This window comes from Trypanosoma melophagium, assembly GCF_022059095.1.
Source record: "Trypanosoma melophagium isolate St. Kilda chromosome Unknown ctg14segment0, whole genome shotgun sequence".
Lineage (NCBI taxonomy): Eukaryota > Euglenozoa > Kinetoplastea > Trypanosomatida > Trypanosomatidae > Trypanosoma > Trypanosoma melophagium.
Genome location: NW_027125141.1, coordinates 48,616 through 66,225, shown reverse-complemented (window position 1 = coordinate 66,225; position 17,610 = coordinate 48,616). Strand labels below are relative to the sequence as shown.

The window sequence follows — 17,610 nt, the reverse complement described above, 5'->3', positions numbered from 1 at the left end:
GTCCTGCAGCACACGCTCCACCGGCTGCAGCGTGCCGCGGAAGAGGTCGCCGCACAGTTCCTCGAATCGCGCACGGGTGATGGTTGCCTGGAAGTCCACATTGTCGAAGAGTGCATCAATTTCAATGGTGGCCTGTGCCGCGGATGACAGTGTGCGCTTGGCACGCTCGCAGGCTGTGCGGAGACGACGCAGTGCACGTTGGCTGGTGGTCAGGTCCTTGCCCTTGTTCTTGCGCTTGAACTCGTCAGTGAAGTGGGACACAAGGCGGTTGTCGAAGTCCTCACCACCAAGGTGCGTATCACCGTTGGTCGCCTTCACCTCAAAGATGCCACCGTCGATCGTGAGCAGGGTCACATCAAAGGTGCCACCGCCAAGATCGAAGATGAGCACATTGCGTTCCTTGCCGTCCTCCACCTTGTCCAGACCGTATGCGATGGCAGCAGCTGTAGGCTCGTTGATGATGCGCAGCACCTCCAGACCGGCAATCGTGCCAGCATCCTTCGTCGCCTGTCGCTGCGAATCGTTGAAGTACGCCGGAACCGTCACCACCGCCTTCTTCACCTGCTTGCCAAGGTACGACTCCGCCACCTCCTTCATCTTCATCAGCACCATCGAGCTGATCTCCTCCGGGTTGAACGTCTTGGTCTCGCCGCGGAACTCCACCTGGATCACAGGCTTGTCGTCACCCTTTGTGACAACCTTGAAGGGCCAGTGCTTCATGTCCGCCTGCACCACCGGGTCGCTGAACTTGCGACCAATGAGGCGCTTCGCGTCGAAGACGGTATTGGCTGGGTTCATCGCCACCTGGTTCTTCGCCGCATCACCAATCAGGCGCTCCGTGTCGGTAAACGCCACGTACGACGGCGTCGTGCGGTTTCCTTGATCGTTGGCGATGATCTCCACACGCTCGTTCTGCCACACACCCACACACGAGTACGTCGTGCCGAGATCAATGCCGATCGCTCCTTCGTATGTCATTTTGCCTTCTTTTTGGTCTTCAAATTAGATGATAGATAATTTTCAACCTGTAGCGTATTCTGCGCGTGCCGCATGCAACGGAAGAGAAAGAGAAAAGACAGAGGAAAGGAAGGGAAAAGTGAATGTAGAAGCAAGAGGGTACGCGACTTCAGCACCGACACCGGCGGAAGAAGAATGACAGCAACGGCAATGCCCTCACAACGGACGCATCAGGAAAACCATCGCAGCAACAATAATAGTAATAATAATAATAATAATAATAATAATAATAATAATAATAATAATAATAATAATAATAATAATAATAATAATAATAATAATAATAAAAGGGGGAGTGAGAAATAAACATAGTAGGCTTGGACTAGGTCCCAGCATTAACCAAAAAAGGGAAGAAAAAGAAAAGCGGAAGTTTCTGCGGCGTCACGTGCCGACGACCACACCCTGTCTCAGCCGCGCTCAGTCGACCTCCTCCACCTTGGGGCCTGATGATGACGATGGCCCGGCGCCACCCATTCCACCGGGCATTCCACCTGGCATCCCCCCGGGCATACCGCCAGCGCCAGCACCGCCGCCCATCCCCTGGTACATCTTTGTCATGATAGGTGTGCAGACGCCTTCCAGCTCCTTCTGGCGGTGCTCGTACTCCTCCTTGGAGGCCTCCTGGTTGTTGTTCAGCCACTGCAGTGCCTCCTCCACGGCGTTGGTGATGGTCGTCTTATCGGACTCCTCTATCTTGCCAGCAACGTTGGGGTCATTGACGGTGTTCTTCATCGAGAAGGCGTAGTTCTCCAGACCGTTCTTGGCCTCGATGCGCTCGCGCTGCTCCTTGTCCTGCGCCTCGTACTTGGCGGCCTCCGAGACCATGCGCTCAATGTCGGACTTGCTGAGACGCCCCTTGTCGTTCGTGATGACAATCTGGTTGCGCTTCCCGGTGCCCTTCTCCTCCGCAGACACGTTCAGAATGCCGTTGGCGTCAAGGTCAAAGGTCACCTCGATCTGCGGCACGCCACGCGGTGCTGGTGGGATGCCGGACAGGTCAAAGTTGCCGAGCAGGTGGCAGTCCTTCGTCATGGCGCGCTCGCCCTCAAACACCTGGATGTGCACACCAGGCTGGTTGTCTGCATATGTGGAGAAGATCTGGCTCTTCTTTGTCGGGATCGTCGTGTTGCGCTTGATCAGTGCCGTCATGACGCCACCAGCTGTCTCAATGCCAAGTGTCAGCGGCGTCACGTCGAGCAGCAGCAGACCCTCCGTTTGCTTGCTCTTGCCTCCCGTCAGGATGAAGGCCTGCACCGCGGCGCCGTACGCAACGGCCTCGTCGGGGTTGATGCTCTTGTTCAGCTCTTTGCCGCCGAAAAAGTCGGACACCAGCTGCATCACCTTGGGGATGCGTGTGGAGCCGCCAACCAGCACAACGTCGTGCACAGCGCGCTTGTCCATCTTGGCGTCCTGCAGCACACGCTCCACCGGCTGCAGCGTGCCGCGGAAGAGGTCGCCGCACAGTTCCTCGAATCGCGCACGGGTGATGGTTGCCTGGAAGTCCACATTGTCGAAGAGTGCATCAATTTCAATGGTGGCCTGTGCCGCGGATGACAGTGTGCGCTTGGCACGCTCGCAGGCTGTGCGGAGACGACGCAGTGCACGTTGGCTGGTGGTCAGGTCCTTGCCCTTGTTCTTGCGCTTGAACTCGTCAGTGAAGTGGGACACAAGGCGGTTGTCGAAGTCCTCACCACCAAGGTGCGTATCACCGTTGGTCGCCTTCACCTCAAAGATGCCACCGTCGATCGTGAGCAGGGTCACATCAAAGGTGCCACCGCCAAGATCGAAGATGAGCACATTGCGTTCCTTGCCGTCCTCCACCTTGTCCAGACCGTATGCGATGGCAGCAGCTGTAGGCTCGTTGATGATGCGCAGCACCTCCAGACCGGCAATCGTGCCAGCATCCTTCGTCGCCTGTCGCTGCGAATCGTTGAAGTACGCCGGAACCGTCACCACCGCCTTCTTCACCTGCTTGCCAAGGTACGACTCCGCCACCTCCTTCATCTTCATCAGCACCATCGAGCTGATCTCCTCCGGGTTGAACGTCTTGGTCTCGCCGCGGAACTCCACCTGGATCACAGGCTTGTCGTCACCCTTTGTGACAACCTTGAAGGGCCAGTGCTTCATGTCCGCCTGCACCACCGGGTCGCTGAACTTGCGACCAATGAGGCGCTTCGCGTCGAAGACGGTATTGGCTGGGTTCATCGCCACCTGGTTCTTCGCCGCATCACCAATCAGGCGCTCCGTGTCGGTAAACGCCACGTACGACGGCGTCGTGCGGTTTCCTTGATCGTTGGCGATGATCTCCACACGCTCGTTCTGCCACACACCCACACACGAGTACGTCGTGCCGAGATCAATGCCGATCGCTCCTTCGTATGTCATTTTGCCTTCTTTTTGGTCTTCAAATTAGATGATAGATAATTTTCAACCTGTAGCGTATTCTGCGCGTGCCGCATGCAACGGAAGAGAAAGAGAAAAGACAGAGGAAAGGAAGGGAAAAGTGAATGTAGAAGCAAGAGGGTAGGCGACTTCAGCACCGACACCGGCGGAAGAAGAATGACAGCAACGGCAATGCCCTCACAACGGACGCATCAGGAAAACCATCGCAGCAACAATAATAGTAATAGTAATAATAATAATAATAATAATAATAATAATAATAATAATAATAATAATAATAATAATAATAAAAGGGGGAGTGAGAAATAAACATAGTAGGCTTGGACTAGGTCCCAGCATTAACCAAAAAAGGGAAGAAAAAGAAAAGCGGAAGTTTCTGCGGCGTCACGTGCCGACGACCACACCCTGTCTCAGCCGCGCTCAGTCGACCTCCTCCACCTTGGGGCCTGATGATGACGATGGCCCGGCGCCACCCATTCCACCGGGCATTCCACCTGGCATCCCCCCGGGCATACCGCCAGCGCCAGCACCGCCGCCCATCCCCTGGTACATCTTTGTCATGATAGGTGTGCAGACGCCTTCCAGCTCCTTCTGGCGGTGCTCGTACTCCTCCTTGGAGGCCTCCTGGTTGTTGTTCAGCCACTGCAGTGCCTCCTCCACGGCGTTGGTGATGGTCGTCTTATCGGACTCCTCTATCTTGCCAGCAACGTTGGGGTCATTGACGGTGTTCTTCATCGAGAAGGCGTAGTTCTCCAGACCGTTCTTGGCCTCGATGCGCTCGCGCTGCTCCTTGTCCTGCGCCTCGTACTTGGCGGCCTCCGAGACCATGCGCTCAATGTCGGACTTGCTGAGACGCCCCTTGTCGTTCGTGATGACAATCTGGTTGCGCTTCCCGGTGCCCTTCTCCTCCGCAGACACGTTCAGAATGCCGTTGGCGTCAAGGTCAAAGGTCACCTCGATCTGCGGCACGCCACGCGGTGCTGGTGGGATGCCGGACAGGTCAAAGTTGCCGAGCAGGTGGCAGTCCTTCGTCATGGCGCGCTCGCCCTCAAACACCTGGATGTGCACACCAGGCTGGTTGTCTGCATATGTGGAGAAGATCTGGCTCTTCTTTGTCGGGATCGTCGTGTTGCGCTTGATCAGTGCCGTCATGACGCCACCAGCTGTCTCAATGCCAAGTGTCAGCGGCGTCACGTCGAGCAGCAGCAGACCCTCCGTTTGCTTGCTCTTGCCTCCCGTCAGGATGAAGGCCTGCACCGCGGCGCCGTACGCAACGGCCTCGTCGGGGTTGATGCTCTTGTTCAGCTCTTTGCCGCCGAAAAAGTCGGACACCAGCTGCATCACCTTGGGGATGCGTGTGGAGCCGCCAACCAGCACAACGTCGTGCACAGCGCGCTTGTCCATCTTGGCGTCCTGCAGCACACGCTCCACCGGCTGCAGCGTGCCGCGGAAGAGGTCGCCGCACAGTTCCTCGAATCGCGCACGGGTGATGGTTGCCTGGAAGTCCACATTGTCGAAGAGTGCATCAATTTCAATGGTGGCCTGTGCCGCGGATGACAGTGTGCGCTTGGCACGCTCGCAGGCTGTGCGGAGACGACGCAGTGCACGTTGGCTGGTGGTCAGGTCCTTGCCCTTGTTCTTGCGCTTGAACTCGTCAGTGAAGTGGGACACAAGGCGGTTGTCGAAGTCCTCACCACCAAGGTGCGTATCACCGTTGGTCGCCTTCACCTCAAAGATGCCACCGTCGATCGTGAGCAGGGTCACATCAAAGGTGCCACCGCCAAGATCGAAGATGAGCACATTGCGTTCCTTGCCGTCCTCCACCTTGTCCAGACCGTATGCGATGGCAGCAGCTGTAGGCTCGTTGATGATGCGCAGCACCTCCAGACCGGCAATCGTGCCAGCATCCTTCGTCGCCTGTCGCTGCGAATCGTTGAAGTACGCCGGAACCGTCACCACCGCCTTCTTCACCTGCTTGCCAAGGTACGACTCCGCCACCTCCTTCATCTTCATCAGCACCATCGAGCTGATCTCCTCCGGGTTGAACGTCTTGGTCTCGCCGCGGAACTCCACCTGGATCACAGGCTTGTCGTCACCCTTTGTGACAACCTTGAAGGGCCAGTGCTTCATGTCCGCCTGCACCACCGGGTCGCTGAACTTGCGACCAATGAGGCGCTTCGCGTCGAAGACGGTATTGGCTGGGTTCATCGCCACCTGGTTCTTCGCCGCATCACCAATCAGGCGCTCCGTGTCGGTAAACGCCACGTACGACGGCGTCGTGCGGTTTCCTTGATCGTTGGCGATGATCTCCACACGCTCGTTCTGCCACACACCCACACACGAGTACGTCGTGCCGAGATCAATGCCGATCGCTCCTTCGTATGTCATTTTGCCTTCTTTTTGGTCTTCAAATTAGATGATAGATAATTTTCAACCTGTAGCGTATTCTGCGCGTGCCGCATGCAACGGAAGAGAAAGAGAAAAGACAGAGGAAAGGAAGGGAAAAGTGAATGTAGAAGCAAGAGGGTACGCGACTTCAGCACCGACACCGGCGGAAGAAGAATGACAGCAACGGCAATGCCCTCACAACGGACGCATCAGGAAAACCATCGCAGCAACAATAATAGTAATAGTAATAATAATAATAATAATAATAATAATAATAATAATAATAATAATAATAATAATAATAATAATAATAATAATAATAATAATAATAATAATAATAAAAGGGGGAGTGAGAAATAAACATAGTAGGCTTGGACTAGGTCCCAGCATTAACCAAAAAAGGGAAGAAAAAGAAAAGCGGAAGTTTCTGCGGCGTCACGTGCCGACGACCACACCCTGTCTCAGCCGCGCTCAGTCGACCTCCTCCACCTTGGGGCCTGATGATGACGATGGCCCGGCGCCACCCATTCCACCGGGCATTCCACCTGGCATCCCCCCGGGCATACCGCCAGCGCCAGCACCGCCGCCCATCCCCTGGTACATCTTTGTCATGATAGGTGTGCAGACGCCTTCCAGCTCCTTCTGGCGGTGCTCGTACTCCTCCTTGGAGGCCTCCTGGTTGTTGTTCAGCCACTGCAGTGCCTCCTCCACGGCGTTGGTGATGGTCGTCTTATCGGACTCCTCTATCTTGCCAGCAACGTTGGGGTCATTGACGGTGTTCTTCATCGAGAAGGCGTAGTTCTCCAGACCGTTCTTGGCCTCGATGCGCTCGCGCTGCTCCTTGTCCTGCGCCTCGTACTTGGCGGCCTCCGAGACCATGCGCTCAATGTCGGACTTGCTGAGACGCCCCTTGTCGTTCGTGATGACAATCTGGTTGCGCTTCCCGGTGCCCTTCTCCTCCGCAGACACGTTCAGAATGCCGTTGGCGTCAAGGTCAAAGGTCACCTCGATCTGCGGCACGCCACGCGGTGCTGGTGGGATGCCGGACAGGTCAAAGTTGCCGAGCAGGTGGCAGTCCTTCGTCATGGCGCGCTCGCCCTCAAACACCTGGATGTGCACACCAGGCTGGTTGTCTGCATATGTGGAGAAGATCTGGCTCTTCTTTGTCGGGATCGTCGTGTTGCGCTTGATCAGTGCCGTCATGACGCCACCAGCTGTCTCAATGCCAAGTGTCAGCGGCGTCACGTCGAGCAGCAGCAGACCCTCCGTTTGCTTGCTCTTGCCTCCCGTCAGGATGAAGGCCTGCACCGCGGCGCCGTACGCAACGGCCTCGTCGGGGTTGATGCTCTTGTTCAGCTCTTTGCCGCCGAAAAAGTCGGACACCAGCTGCATCACCTTGGGGATGCGTGTGGAGCCGCCAACCAGCACAACGTCGTGCACAGCGCGCTTGTCCATCTTGGCGTCCTGCAGCACACGCTCCACCGGCTGCAGCGTGCCGCGGAAGAGGTCGCCGCACAGTTCCTCGAATCGCGCACGGGTGATGGTTGCCTGGAAGTCCACATTGTCGAAGAGTGCATCAATTTCAATGGTGGCCTGTGCCGCGGATGACAGTGTGCGCTTGGCACGCTCGCAGGCTGTGCGGAGACGACGCAGTGCACGTTGGCTGGTGGTCAGGTCCTTGCCCTTGTTCTTGCGCTTGAACTCGTCAGTGAAGTGGGACACAAGGCGGTTGTCGAAGTCCTCACCACCAAGGTGCGTATCACCGTTGGTCGCCTTCACCTCAAAGATGCCACCGTCGATCGTGAGCAGGGTCACATCAAAGGTGCCACCGCCAAGATCGAAGATGAGCACATTGCGTTCCTTGCCGTCCTCCACCTTGTCCAGACCGTATGCGATGGCAGCAGCTGTAGGCTCGTTGATGATGCGCAGCACCTCCAGACCGGCAATCGTGCCAGCATCCTTCGTCGCCTGTCGCTGCGAATCGTTGAAGTACGCCGGAACCGTCACCACCGCCTTCTTCACCTGCTTGCCAAGGTACGACTCCGCCACCTCCTTCATCTTCATCAGCACCATCGAGCTGATCTCCTCCGGGTTGAACGTCTTGGTCTCGCCGCGGAACTCCACCTGGATCACAGGCTTGTCGTCACCCTTTGTGACAACCTTGAAGGGCCAGTGCTTCATGTCCGCCTGCACCACCGGGTCGCTGAACTTGCGACCAATGAGGCGCTTCGCGTCGAAGACGGTATTGGCTGGGTTCATCGCCACCTGGTTCTTCGCCGCATCACCAATCAGGCGCTCCGTGTCGGTAAACGCCACGTACGACGGCGTCGTGCGGTTTCCTTGATCGTTGGCGATGATCTCCACACGCTCGTTCTGCCACACACCCACACACGAGTACGTCGTGCCGAGATCAATGCCGATCGCTCCTTCGTATGTCATTTTGCCTTCTTTTTGGTCTTCAAATTAGATGATAGATAATTTTCAACCTGTAGCGTATTCTGCGCGTGCCGCATGCAACGGAAGAGAAAGAGAAAAGACAGAGGAAAGGAAGGGAAAAGTGAATGTAGAAGCAAGAGGGTACGCGACTTCAGCACCGACACCGGCGGAAGAAGAATGACAGCAACGGCAATGCCCTCACAACGGACGCATCAGGAAAACCATCGCAGCAACAATAATAGTAATAGTAATAATAATAATAATAATAATAATAATAATAATAATAATAATAATAATAATAATAATAATAATAATAAAAGGGGGAGTGAGAAATAAACATAGTAGGCTTGGACTAGGTCCCAGCATTAACCAAAAAGGGAAGAAAAAGAAAAGCGGAAGTTTCTGCGGCGTCACGTGCCGACGACCACACCCTGTCTCAGCCGCGCTCAGTCGACCTCCTCCACCTTGGGGCCTGATGATGACGATGGCCCGGCGCCACCCATTCCACCGGGCATTCCACCTGGCATCCCCCCGGGCATACCGCCAGCGCCAGCACCGCCGCCCATCCCCTGGTACATCTTTGTCATGATAGGTGTGCAGACGCCTTCCAGCTCCTTCTGGCGGTGCTCGTACTCCTCCTTGGAGGCCTCCTGGTTGTTGTTCAGCCACTGCAGTGCCTCCTCCACGGCGTTGGTGATGGTCGTCTTATCGGACTCCTCTATCTTGCCAGCAACGTTGGGGTCATTGACGGTGTTCTTCATCGAGAAGGCGTAGTTCTCCAGACCGTTCTTGGCCTCGATGCGCTCGCGCTGCTCCTTGTCCTGCGCCTCGTACTTGGCGGCCTCCGAGACCATGCGCTCAATGTCGGACTTGCTGAGACGCCCCTTGTCGTTCGTGATGACAATCTGGTTGCGCTTCCCGGTGCCCTTCTCCTCCGCAGACACGTTCAGAATGCCGTTGGCGTCAAGGTCAAAGGTCACCTCGATCTGCGGCACGCCACGCGGTGCTGGTGGGATGCCGGACAGGTCAAAGTTGCCGAGCAGGTGGCAGTCCTTCGTCATGGCGCGCTCGCCCTCAAACACCTGGATGTGCACACCAGGCTGGTTGTCTGCATATGTGGAGAAGATCTGGCTCTTCTTTGTCGGGATCGTCGTGTTGCGCTTGATCAGTGCCGTCATGACGCCACCAGCTGTCTCAATGCCAAGTGTCAGCGGCGTCACGTCGAGCAGCAGCAGACCCTCCGTTTGCTTGCTCTTGCCTCCCGTCAGGATGAAGGCCTGCACCGCGGCGCCGTACGCAACGGCCTCGTCGGGGTTGATGCTCTTGTTCAGCTCTTTGCCGCCGAAAAAGTCGGACACCAGCTGCATCACCTTGGGGATGCGTGTGGAGCCGCCAACCAGCACAACGTCGTGCACAGCGCGCTTGTCCATCTTGGCGTCCTGCAGCACACGCTCCACCGGCTGCAGCGTGCCGCGGAAGAGGTCGCCGCACAGTTCCTCGAATCGCGCACGGGTGATGGTTGCCTGGAAGTCCACATTGTCGAAGAGTGCATCAATTTCAATGGTGGCCTGTGCCGCGGATGACAGTGTGCGCTTGGCACGCTCGCAGGCTGTGCGGAGACGACGCAGTGCACGTTGGCTGGTGGTCAGGTCCTTGCCCTTGTTCTTGCGCTTGAACTCGTCAGTGAAGTGGGACACAAGGCGGTTGTCGAAGTCCTCACCACCAAGGTGCGTATCACCGTTGGTCGCCTTCACCTCAAAGATGCCACCGTCGATCGTGAGCAGGGTCACATCAAAGGTGCCACCGCCAAGATCGAAGATGAGCACATTGCGTTCCTTGCCGTCCTCCACCTTGTCCAGACCGTATGCGATGGCAGCAGCTGTAGGCTCGTTGATGATGCGCAGCACCTCCAGACCGGCAATCGTGCCAGCATCCTTCGTCGCCTGTCGCTGCGAATCGTTGAAGTACGCCGGAACCGTCACCACCGCCTTCTTCACCTGCTTGCCAAGGTACGACTCCGCCACCTCCTTCATCTTCATCAGCACCATCGAGCTGATCTCCTCCGGGTTGAACGTCTTGGTCTCGCCGCGGAACTCCACCTGGATCACAGGCTTGTCGTCACCCTTTGTGACAACCTTGAAGGGCCAGTGCTTCATGTCCGCCTGCACCACCGGGTCGCTGAACTTGCGACCAATGAGGCGCTTCGCGTCGAAGACGGTATTGGCTGGGTTCATCGCCACCTGGTTCTTCGCCGCATCACCAATCAGGCGCTCCGTGTCGGTAAACGCCACGTACGACGGCGTCGTGCGGTTTCCTTGATCGTTGGCGATGATCTCCACACGCTCGTTCTGCCACACACCCACACACGAGTACGTCGTGCCGAGATCAATGCCGATCGCTCCTTCGTATGTCATTTTGCCTTCTTTTTGGTCTTCAAATTAGATGATAGATAATTTTCAACCTGTAGCGTATTCTGCGCGTGCCGCATGCAACGGAAGAGAAAGAGAAAAGACAGAGGAAAGGAAGGGAAAAAAAGTTTTTTTTTTTTTTTTTGTGTTTTTTTTTTTTTTTTTTAGAAAGGATTTATTTTTTTAACTCGGGACGTGAGGAGAGGGAGAGAGAGGTAGGTGTACAGAATTGAATATAACAGAGCTTGTCATTTTTTTTTTTTTGAGGTTGGTGTTTTTTTTTTTTTCTCTGTGAAATAGGTGAATGATTGTGTAGTTGTTTTGCGGCGTCAACCAGTGTTTCACCTGATTGGTATACTTCTTTGGTGGAATTTGTGTGGGTATGGGTGAAGCTGTTCTGAATGTTCTTTTGCTACTCAACTGCTCTTGTAGGTTGTGTTTTCTGGTTTCTAACCATGCAACAATGGCACTTGTGGTTTGTGTATTCGTTACAAGGCTTGTGGATTGTTTTAGTGGTGTTGATTTAGTGCTATTAGATGTTTGAGGTCGGTTAGCTGAAGAATTAGTGCAGATCTCACACTTGTTTTCTTGTGTAGAAGTTGTGAATGCATCGAGGTGACGTCTCTGCGCTTTAACCTGTTCAGATTTTGTCTTTCCAAGTTCATCTATTATGGTTGCAATACGGCGCATGCCGCCAATGTGGGTAAATATTGCATTTAGGTGTGGACTACTGTATTCACGACAAGGAATAAGTGGGAATGGCGTAGATTCCATTGAGGCATTCTGTGGAAATAAGCGGGTTCGTAGACGAGTAGCACAGTCTACATAGAGACGCAGTAGGTCAATAATAGCTTCTAGAACCGTGCTGAGTTCAGTGTCCGCCACTGCTCGTACGATATTATTGCTGTCCCTGGTCTTTTCAAATGTTACTGCCTGTTCTAGTAAGGTACGCAAGTGCTGCCTTTCCTCGGCGTGAAGTACAGCACGTTCTTCTAGTAGTCGCTCATTCGCCTCCTTTTCACGGATGATGTGGTCCTGTTCTTTTGTTTTTTCCTCAAGATCACGAAGACTTTGTAGGAGCTCCTTCATATACGTGTTTGAAGCATAAATACCTGTTTGATTTACCCCAGCAAATGTGTTCCCTGTAGATGGAATAGTTGTTGTTGTTGTTGGTGGTGGTGTTCTTGTGGTGTTGCTGGTGTTTGCTTTTATGCCAAGTTCATTTTCTTCCGTTTTCTCAGGTAATTGAGGTGTAATTAAGTGAACCTCAGTAGTGATGGTGCCACGGTCGACTGTGTATTTCTGACGATGACGCAGCCCTTTAGCGTAAGTCTCCTTTGGGAATACCGCGGTGCTATTAACATCACCATTTTTCTGCGCATCACCTCCCATGAGACGTCGCAGGTCCTGCAGAAGAGTGTCGTTCTGCATATTAAGTGCATGTAGTTCCTGCTTTGCTAAATGCAACTGTTGTTCACTCACATCTCGCTGACGCTGCAGCAATCGTTGTAGATTTTCCACACCAGACTCTGCCGCAACGCGTGCGTCACGCTCCAGTTCCAACGCACTCATTAGTCTTTCATTCTCTGCGGCAAAGGCAGCGAGTTCCCCACGCAAACCGGCGAGGGCTCGCACCTCAATTTCGTCCATCACAGCACCTTCACGTGTACGTGCGTTTGTGTTTGTGTTTGTGGCGTTTTGGCCGCACGTTTGCGTACTTTTCACACCCGCCGCCGCAAGTGCCCGCCGTAGTTGTGCCACTTCGCGTCGCAGTCCGCGGCACTTCGCCTCTAGTAATGCTGATTGTTTTCGCTCTTTTTCTCTTTCTTCTTCGTCTGGTTGTTGTCGTGTGATGAGTTCAGCATCCTTCTCACGGTTCCGCAAGACCGCCTCCCGCACACGCACGATTTCCCGTTCAATGTGTTCCTGCAGGTGTTCCTGCTGCTGTCGCACTTGCGCCTCCAACACGCCAAACTCCTCCCGCCACTCGCGGTTCTGCTCCTCAAGCCGCGCCACGTCCTCTGCGAGTGAGTCCCGCTCCTCCCGCAGTGCGGCGTTTTCCCGCGCGAGTGTCGTGTTCTCGTGTTCCAGCCGCCGCGCCTCATGAAAGACACGCTCCAGCTCCTCTGTCTTCTTCTCCAGCTGCTGCACAGCGCGTAGGTAGTTCAGCGAGGATAGGGATGACTCCATTGTACACATCCCGATATATGCTTCAGGGGTGAATATAGCCCAAGTATGGGCCCTTCTACTGGAATGAGGTTGAATATGGGAAGAAGCGAAAAGAAATGAAAAAAAAAAAAAAAACGCATTACAGTATAAAAAAGGTAAAAGTCGAGGAAACAAAGAACAAAAAAAAAACAGAGTGCGTACACTCATACTTGCATACATACTCGGAACACATATAGTCGGATGCAAGATGAAAACAAGAAAAAAAGTGAAACGAGTTAGAGAGGGAATAGATAAGTATCGAAAAAAAAAAGTGCATATAGGCATAAAAACAAAGTCACATTAAAGAAGTACAGCGGGTGTCCCTTGTAATGGAAAGATATAGTGCACCATTTCCACATCCCAATAGTGCAAAATCAAGAAGAAATCAAACAAAACAAAACAAAACAAAAAAAAAAGACCAGTCACGAGAAATGAGAAGAGGGGCAATATTGTTACCATACTGCATAATGTTCCTCCATAACTCCTGGAACGCTTTCAAAGGAATATGACACTCCATTCACATTAATTGTACCATCAAATATACCCCAGCCGTGGTCCAGATTTCCATTTACAATACCATAATTGAAGTTACCGTCGTATGCGTCAACACGGCGGAAACGCAGTAGAACACCGTCGCCAGTAACAGTCCAAAAGGCAATACCACGATCAATATCTTTTTCAGCATTTTTGGGAGTAACATCTGTGGTTTCCTGTAGGAAAACAACTGCTGTATCAATTAGCATGGCTTTTCCGGAAACGTAGAATGTGTTCTCTACACTTTTGTTACCAATATCATAGGTTCCCTCCGAAAGGTGAAAGCCGTAACCACCAGGTGAAGTAGCGGAAGCCCAGTGCCACCGTGTCTCTCGACGCAGAAGTCCACGTGTATAGTCCATTGAAAAATATCCCGCACCTCGCCACTTCTGTTTACCGAGGCGTAGTTCGAGTGGGGTCTGCAGTGGTGCGGCAGCCAGTTTGCTTACGACTGCAGCACGACGTGGTCCTAGTGGGAAAACAAAACCCAGGAATTCTTCAGGAAGAGAAGCCGTACCAAATATCTCGTACATCAGTTCTTGCTCTTCATCTTCCTGCTGCGTTGTTGTTGTTCTTGTTTTACTCACTCTACATTGTGAGACTGATCCGGTAACTTCAATGTAAACACTTTTACCTGTAAAAGTAATAGCAGCGCGGTGACTCGTAAAAGGTGCTTTAAACACTACACGATGTCCACCGACGTTGGGACCAAAGTTACCAACTTTGTTTGGTACCCATTTGCCTCCAAAGAAAGGCGCAAGCAACGGAATGGCAGTCTTTGACTTCCAACTCTCCCCTGACTCCGCATTGTAAAACTGTACGCTGAACACTGACACATAGTTAAACTGAAGTACGGCGAATCCAACAAGCCAGGGACCGGCAGTGAGTCCAATCCACACAAATTCCTTCTTTTGTGTGTATTGCTGAATTACATTGAGTGGATGCAGTTGTACCACATAAGACGGCTTTAATGTGCGTCCCCATACATAATGATCGGTTAATGTATTGTATGAAGATGTGGCGTGCTGCAACGCGTCAGAAAAAAACTCCTGACGCACGGCACTTTTTTCCGCATATCGCGGTTCTTCCTTGTCTGTCTGAAGCCACTGTACTACACCCACGACAAAAGCGATGATTAGCACGCCAGCACCGGTGATGAGTCCAAAGTATCCCATTCAAGTAAAAAAAAAAGAAAAGCAACTATGTGTGGCTATATATATATATATATATATATATATATATATATATTTATATTCATATCAGGTTTAATAAAAGAAAAAAAAATATATGTATATTAATTTTCACTGAGAAAATTAGACAATTCATACACAAGTATATTATTTTGAACATATCAATACTCATAATATACCAACACACAGACTACTTCTTTCGTCTCTTCCTTGCTTATATTGTGTGCGTGTGTGTGCCTACTTTTGCAGACCAACACCCAACTTCACTATCGGTACCAGAAAGACCCAACCCCATGTGCAACACACACATAGAGTGTATTTTGCGTTGCTTTCTTGTGTATTTTTTCCTCCTTTTTGTAGACATATATATTGTTTTTGTTTTCCTTTTGTTTTTTTTCTTGATAATTTTAATTTAGAACCGTTTGTGTGCATCATGTTTCTTAAAATAGCTCGTATATTCCTGCTGTTTCACCACTTTACGGAATTTTCTCTCCGTCGCACTTGATTCCTCATTAGGATTATCTAGGTCTGGACCTCGCATAGCGTCTACACCTTTTTCAATAACATGCTTCACAAAGAGATGCTGAATCATACGAGAAAGTGTGTTTGCCAATATTCGCGCATTTCGTGTACCACAATTACTCACGCCGAAGCATCCTAAATCGTGATCACAACTGTAACGGAAAGATGAAGCAGAGGGTAAATAGTCAATACCCAATACACGCTGTGTCAATTGCAAACAACGGTCGTTATTAAGCCACTCTACACCAAAATCATAGTGTGGATTATCTCCTTTAATACCTGCATCACCCAGTGATGTTCGTGCGTGACGTATGGCATCAAGGGAAAGTAACAGTAACTTGCCATAATCTTCCACAGGGGCATACAGATTTAATGAGGCGTTAAAAATTGCTGGAGCAGAGTTTTCAAGAGAACCCACCTTGATTGGATGAAAGAAACCCTGGTGTTGTAGTGAAAGACCACTAGGCTGATAGAAAATTTCATTAGGATCACGCCACAACTTGGGTGGCCCGTAACCAGCTCCATGGCTCTGAGCTGGTTCAAATACTGTCTTGCGTATAGATACCTCAAAGCTTACTCCGTCTAACTGCCGCTCCACAGCTGCTATAAGTAACGCAACGGCAAAGTGGGAAACAGTACGGAAATGCCACCCAAACTTCCACCGCGGTTGCTGTGAGACGATCTTTACATGTGGTGAGGCACGAAGATATTGTATGAAGTTTTCACGCTGTTGTTGTCCGGTGAGGGGTGTGGAGGAGTTAGCGACGAAGAAACGGTTAACTGGTTCGTATACGTACTGCTGGGTAGCGGCACAAATGTTCCACGAAAGATGTGGTCGCATCCTCTTTACTCCAGCATCCTTTAGTACTTGGCGATCATCTATAACTCGTGTAAAGGCTAGAATATTACGCGCTGTAACTGTATCGTCGAGTTTATGCTGCAATTCCGGTAAATAGTGCACTAGTGGAGTATGCAGATTAAACCGGCCTGTACCATGCAGCTCGCAGAGATATCCTGCCGTTACGGGTAGTGATAGCACACCGTATGTGAGTGGATCTTTTAGTTTCATATGGTTTCCCTTATCGTCCATCTCCCGTGGACGTGTGCCGTCGCGGTAACCGCTGGCAAAACAGAACGGACGGCCGCCGTAGAAGAGACCGCCCTGATAACCCGGCGCCGCCCGCAGTCGTTGACTGTGTCCACTCATCATTAAGTGCGTAAGCTCAAGCACACTGCGTACAACAGGCGGAATGTCATCCTGCATGCCCTGCCGCATCTCCTCAGGCGTTACCGCAGCCCGCTGCTCACGCAAAACATCCTCGCGATCACGCACCGGTGGGAACTCCATACCAATCTGCCGCTCAGAGGGACTCTGTTTCGTCTTATGTTGCTGCTGCTGCTCTTGTTGTTGCTCTGTCTTCATTGGGCCTTTTTGCAGTGGTTGATTTTCAGCATTCATTGATCTCCTAGTGGTTATGGTTGTTGTTTTTGTTGTTATTGTTATTTGTTGCACCTTACTGTATGTTTTTACTCGGGTTTACTGGGCGTTATTACACCCATCTACGACAAATACGCACTTCCCTCAACAAAAAAAAGGAGAGCGATTAATAATAAAAAACATCACTATTAATGCAAACAATACACAAGTCACACTATCTCATTGAGTTAGCATTAGATAAGGGAGAAAAAGAAAGGCACATAACAAAGCATATATATATATATATATATATATGTTTTGAAAGAATTATACTCCCCCCACTACCACTACCATCACCCTCCACATAGGAAGAAAGAGAATAGCAGAAAAATCATTTCAATTTATTCGAATGAGATGTAAAAAAAATGTTTTTACGAAATCTACTTCACTATGCAACACGCTGCTGTGAGACAAGCATCTCAAGAAGATCATCTGCTGCATCTTGTGGAACATTACTGCCACTGTCACGTACCTCTGCGAGAAACTGTTTGGTATTTCTCCAGTGTTGCTTGAGTTTCAGCAACGATGTCATAGGCTCGCAATTTGGTCTCGTAAGTTTTTGCTTCTTTACAATTGTAATGCCGCCTTGACGGCGACGATCATCGATCCACTTCTTCGTTGATATAGCGGTATGAAATGCGACCGCTTCCGCAGCAATAGCTGGTGCGTAACCAAATTGCAGTCGGTCTGTTGGGGAACCCTTGCCATACTCATCTACTGCTAAAGCAGAAGCATCAACATCCCCACCAGCCGAATGAGAGGAAGAAAATGCATTTGCAAGAGCTGCACGCAGCGCTTCATTTTTGCTAGACTGTTGCTGCTTCTGTTGTTCCTGCTGATCTTGTAGCCTTTGTCTTTTGGAGTTACTTTTGGGAGATATTTTTCTCTTTTTCATATCATTTCGTTTTTTGTGGCCCCCAGTTGGTGTCACCTTTTCTCGTCTGGCTGTTGGCATCTTTGGAACGCTTGCTACTCCGCCCTTTTTTGCAAAAGAAAATTAATAACGTAGAGTTGAAAATAAGAATGT

At 51.5% G+C, this 17,610-nt stretch overlaps 8 protein-coding genes across 8 annotated transcripts; all 8 read right to left on the bottom strand.

The window, feature by feature from the left end:
- Positions 1-798, bottom strand: LSM04_009293 (Heat shock protein 70 family; the record flags this gene model as incomplete). Its single annotated transcript, XM_067332124.1, has 1 exon — positions 1-798. A coding segment is annotated over one exon (798 nt), but the record flags the coding sequence as incomplete, so codon positions are not given.
- A 636-nt stretch (positions 799-1,434) lies between these two features.
- Positions 1,435-3,222, bottom strand: LSM04_007381 (Heat shock protein 70 family; the record flags this gene model as incomplete). Its single annotated transcript, XM_067332123.1, has 2 exons — positions 1,435-1,902; positions 2,395-3,222. 2 exons carry the CDS (start codon positions 3,220-3,222, stop codon positions 1,435-1,437), a joined length of 1,296 nt encoding a protein of 431 aa, XP_067194039.1.
- Positions 3,223-3,840: 618 nt separating this feature from the next.
- On the bottom strand, positions 3,841-5,628 carry LSM04_003594 (Heat shock protein 70 family; the record flags this gene model as incomplete). Its single annotated transcript, XM_067332122.1, has 2 exons — positions 3,841-4,308; positions 4,801-5,628. The coding sequence occupies 2 exons, from the start codon at positions 5,626-5,628 to the stop codon at positions 3,841-3,843; spliced, it is 1,296 nt and encodes a 431-aa protein (XP_067194029.1).
- Positions 5,629-6,279: 651 nt separating this feature from the next.
- On the bottom strand, positions 6,280-8,067 carry LSM04_001595 (Heat shock protein 70 family; the record flags this gene model as incomplete). Its single annotated transcript, XM_067332121.1, has 2 exons — positions 6,280-6,747; positions 7,240-8,067. The coding sequence occupies 2 exons, from the start codon at positions 8,065-8,067 to the stop codon at positions 6,280-6,282; spliced, it is 1,296 nt and encodes a 431-aa protein (XP_067194020.1).
- A 623-nt stretch (positions 8,068-8,690) lies between these two features.
- LSM04_008490 (Heat shock protein 70 family) lies at positions 8,691-12,842 on the bottom strand (the record flags this gene model as incomplete). The annotated part of the gene is made up of 2 exons (XM_067332120.1): positions 8,691-10,445; positions 10,998-12,842. The coding sequence occupies 2 exons, from the start codon at positions 12,840-12,842 to the stop codon at positions 8,691-8,693; spliced, it is 3,600 nt and encodes a 1,199-aa protein (XP_067194041.1).
- Positions 12,843-13,312: 470 nt separating this feature from the next.
- LSM04_002728 (Protein of unknown function DUF2804) lies at positions 13,313-14,569 on the bottom strand (the record flags this gene model as incomplete). The annotated part of the gene is made up of 1 exon (XM_067332119.1): positions 13,313-14,569. The coding sequence occupies one exon, from the start codon at positions 14,567-14,569 to the stop codon at positions 13,313-13,315; it is 1,257 nt and encodes a 418-aa protein (XP_067194027.1).
- Positions 14,570-14,996: 427 nt separating this feature from the next.
- On the bottom strand, positions 14,997-16,565 carry LSM04_002510 (Beta-lactamase-related; the record flags this gene model as incomplete). The annotated part of the gene is made up of 1 exon (XM_067332118.1): positions 14,997-16,565. The coding sequence occupies one exon, from the start codon at positions 16,563-16,565 to the stop codon at positions 14,997-14,999; it is 1,569 nt and encodes a 522-aa protein (XP_067194025.1).
- A 406-nt stretch (positions 16,566-16,971) lies between these two features.
- LSM04_000838 (uncharacterized protein) lies at positions 16,972-17,538 on the bottom strand (the record flags this gene model as incomplete). Its single annotated transcript, XM_067332117.1, has 1 exon — positions 16,972-17,538. The coding sequence occupies one exon, from the start codon at positions 17,536-17,538 to the stop codon at positions 16,972-16,974; it is 567 nt and encodes a 188-aa protein (XP_067194017.1).
- Positions 17,539-17,610: the final 72 nt, after the last annotated feature.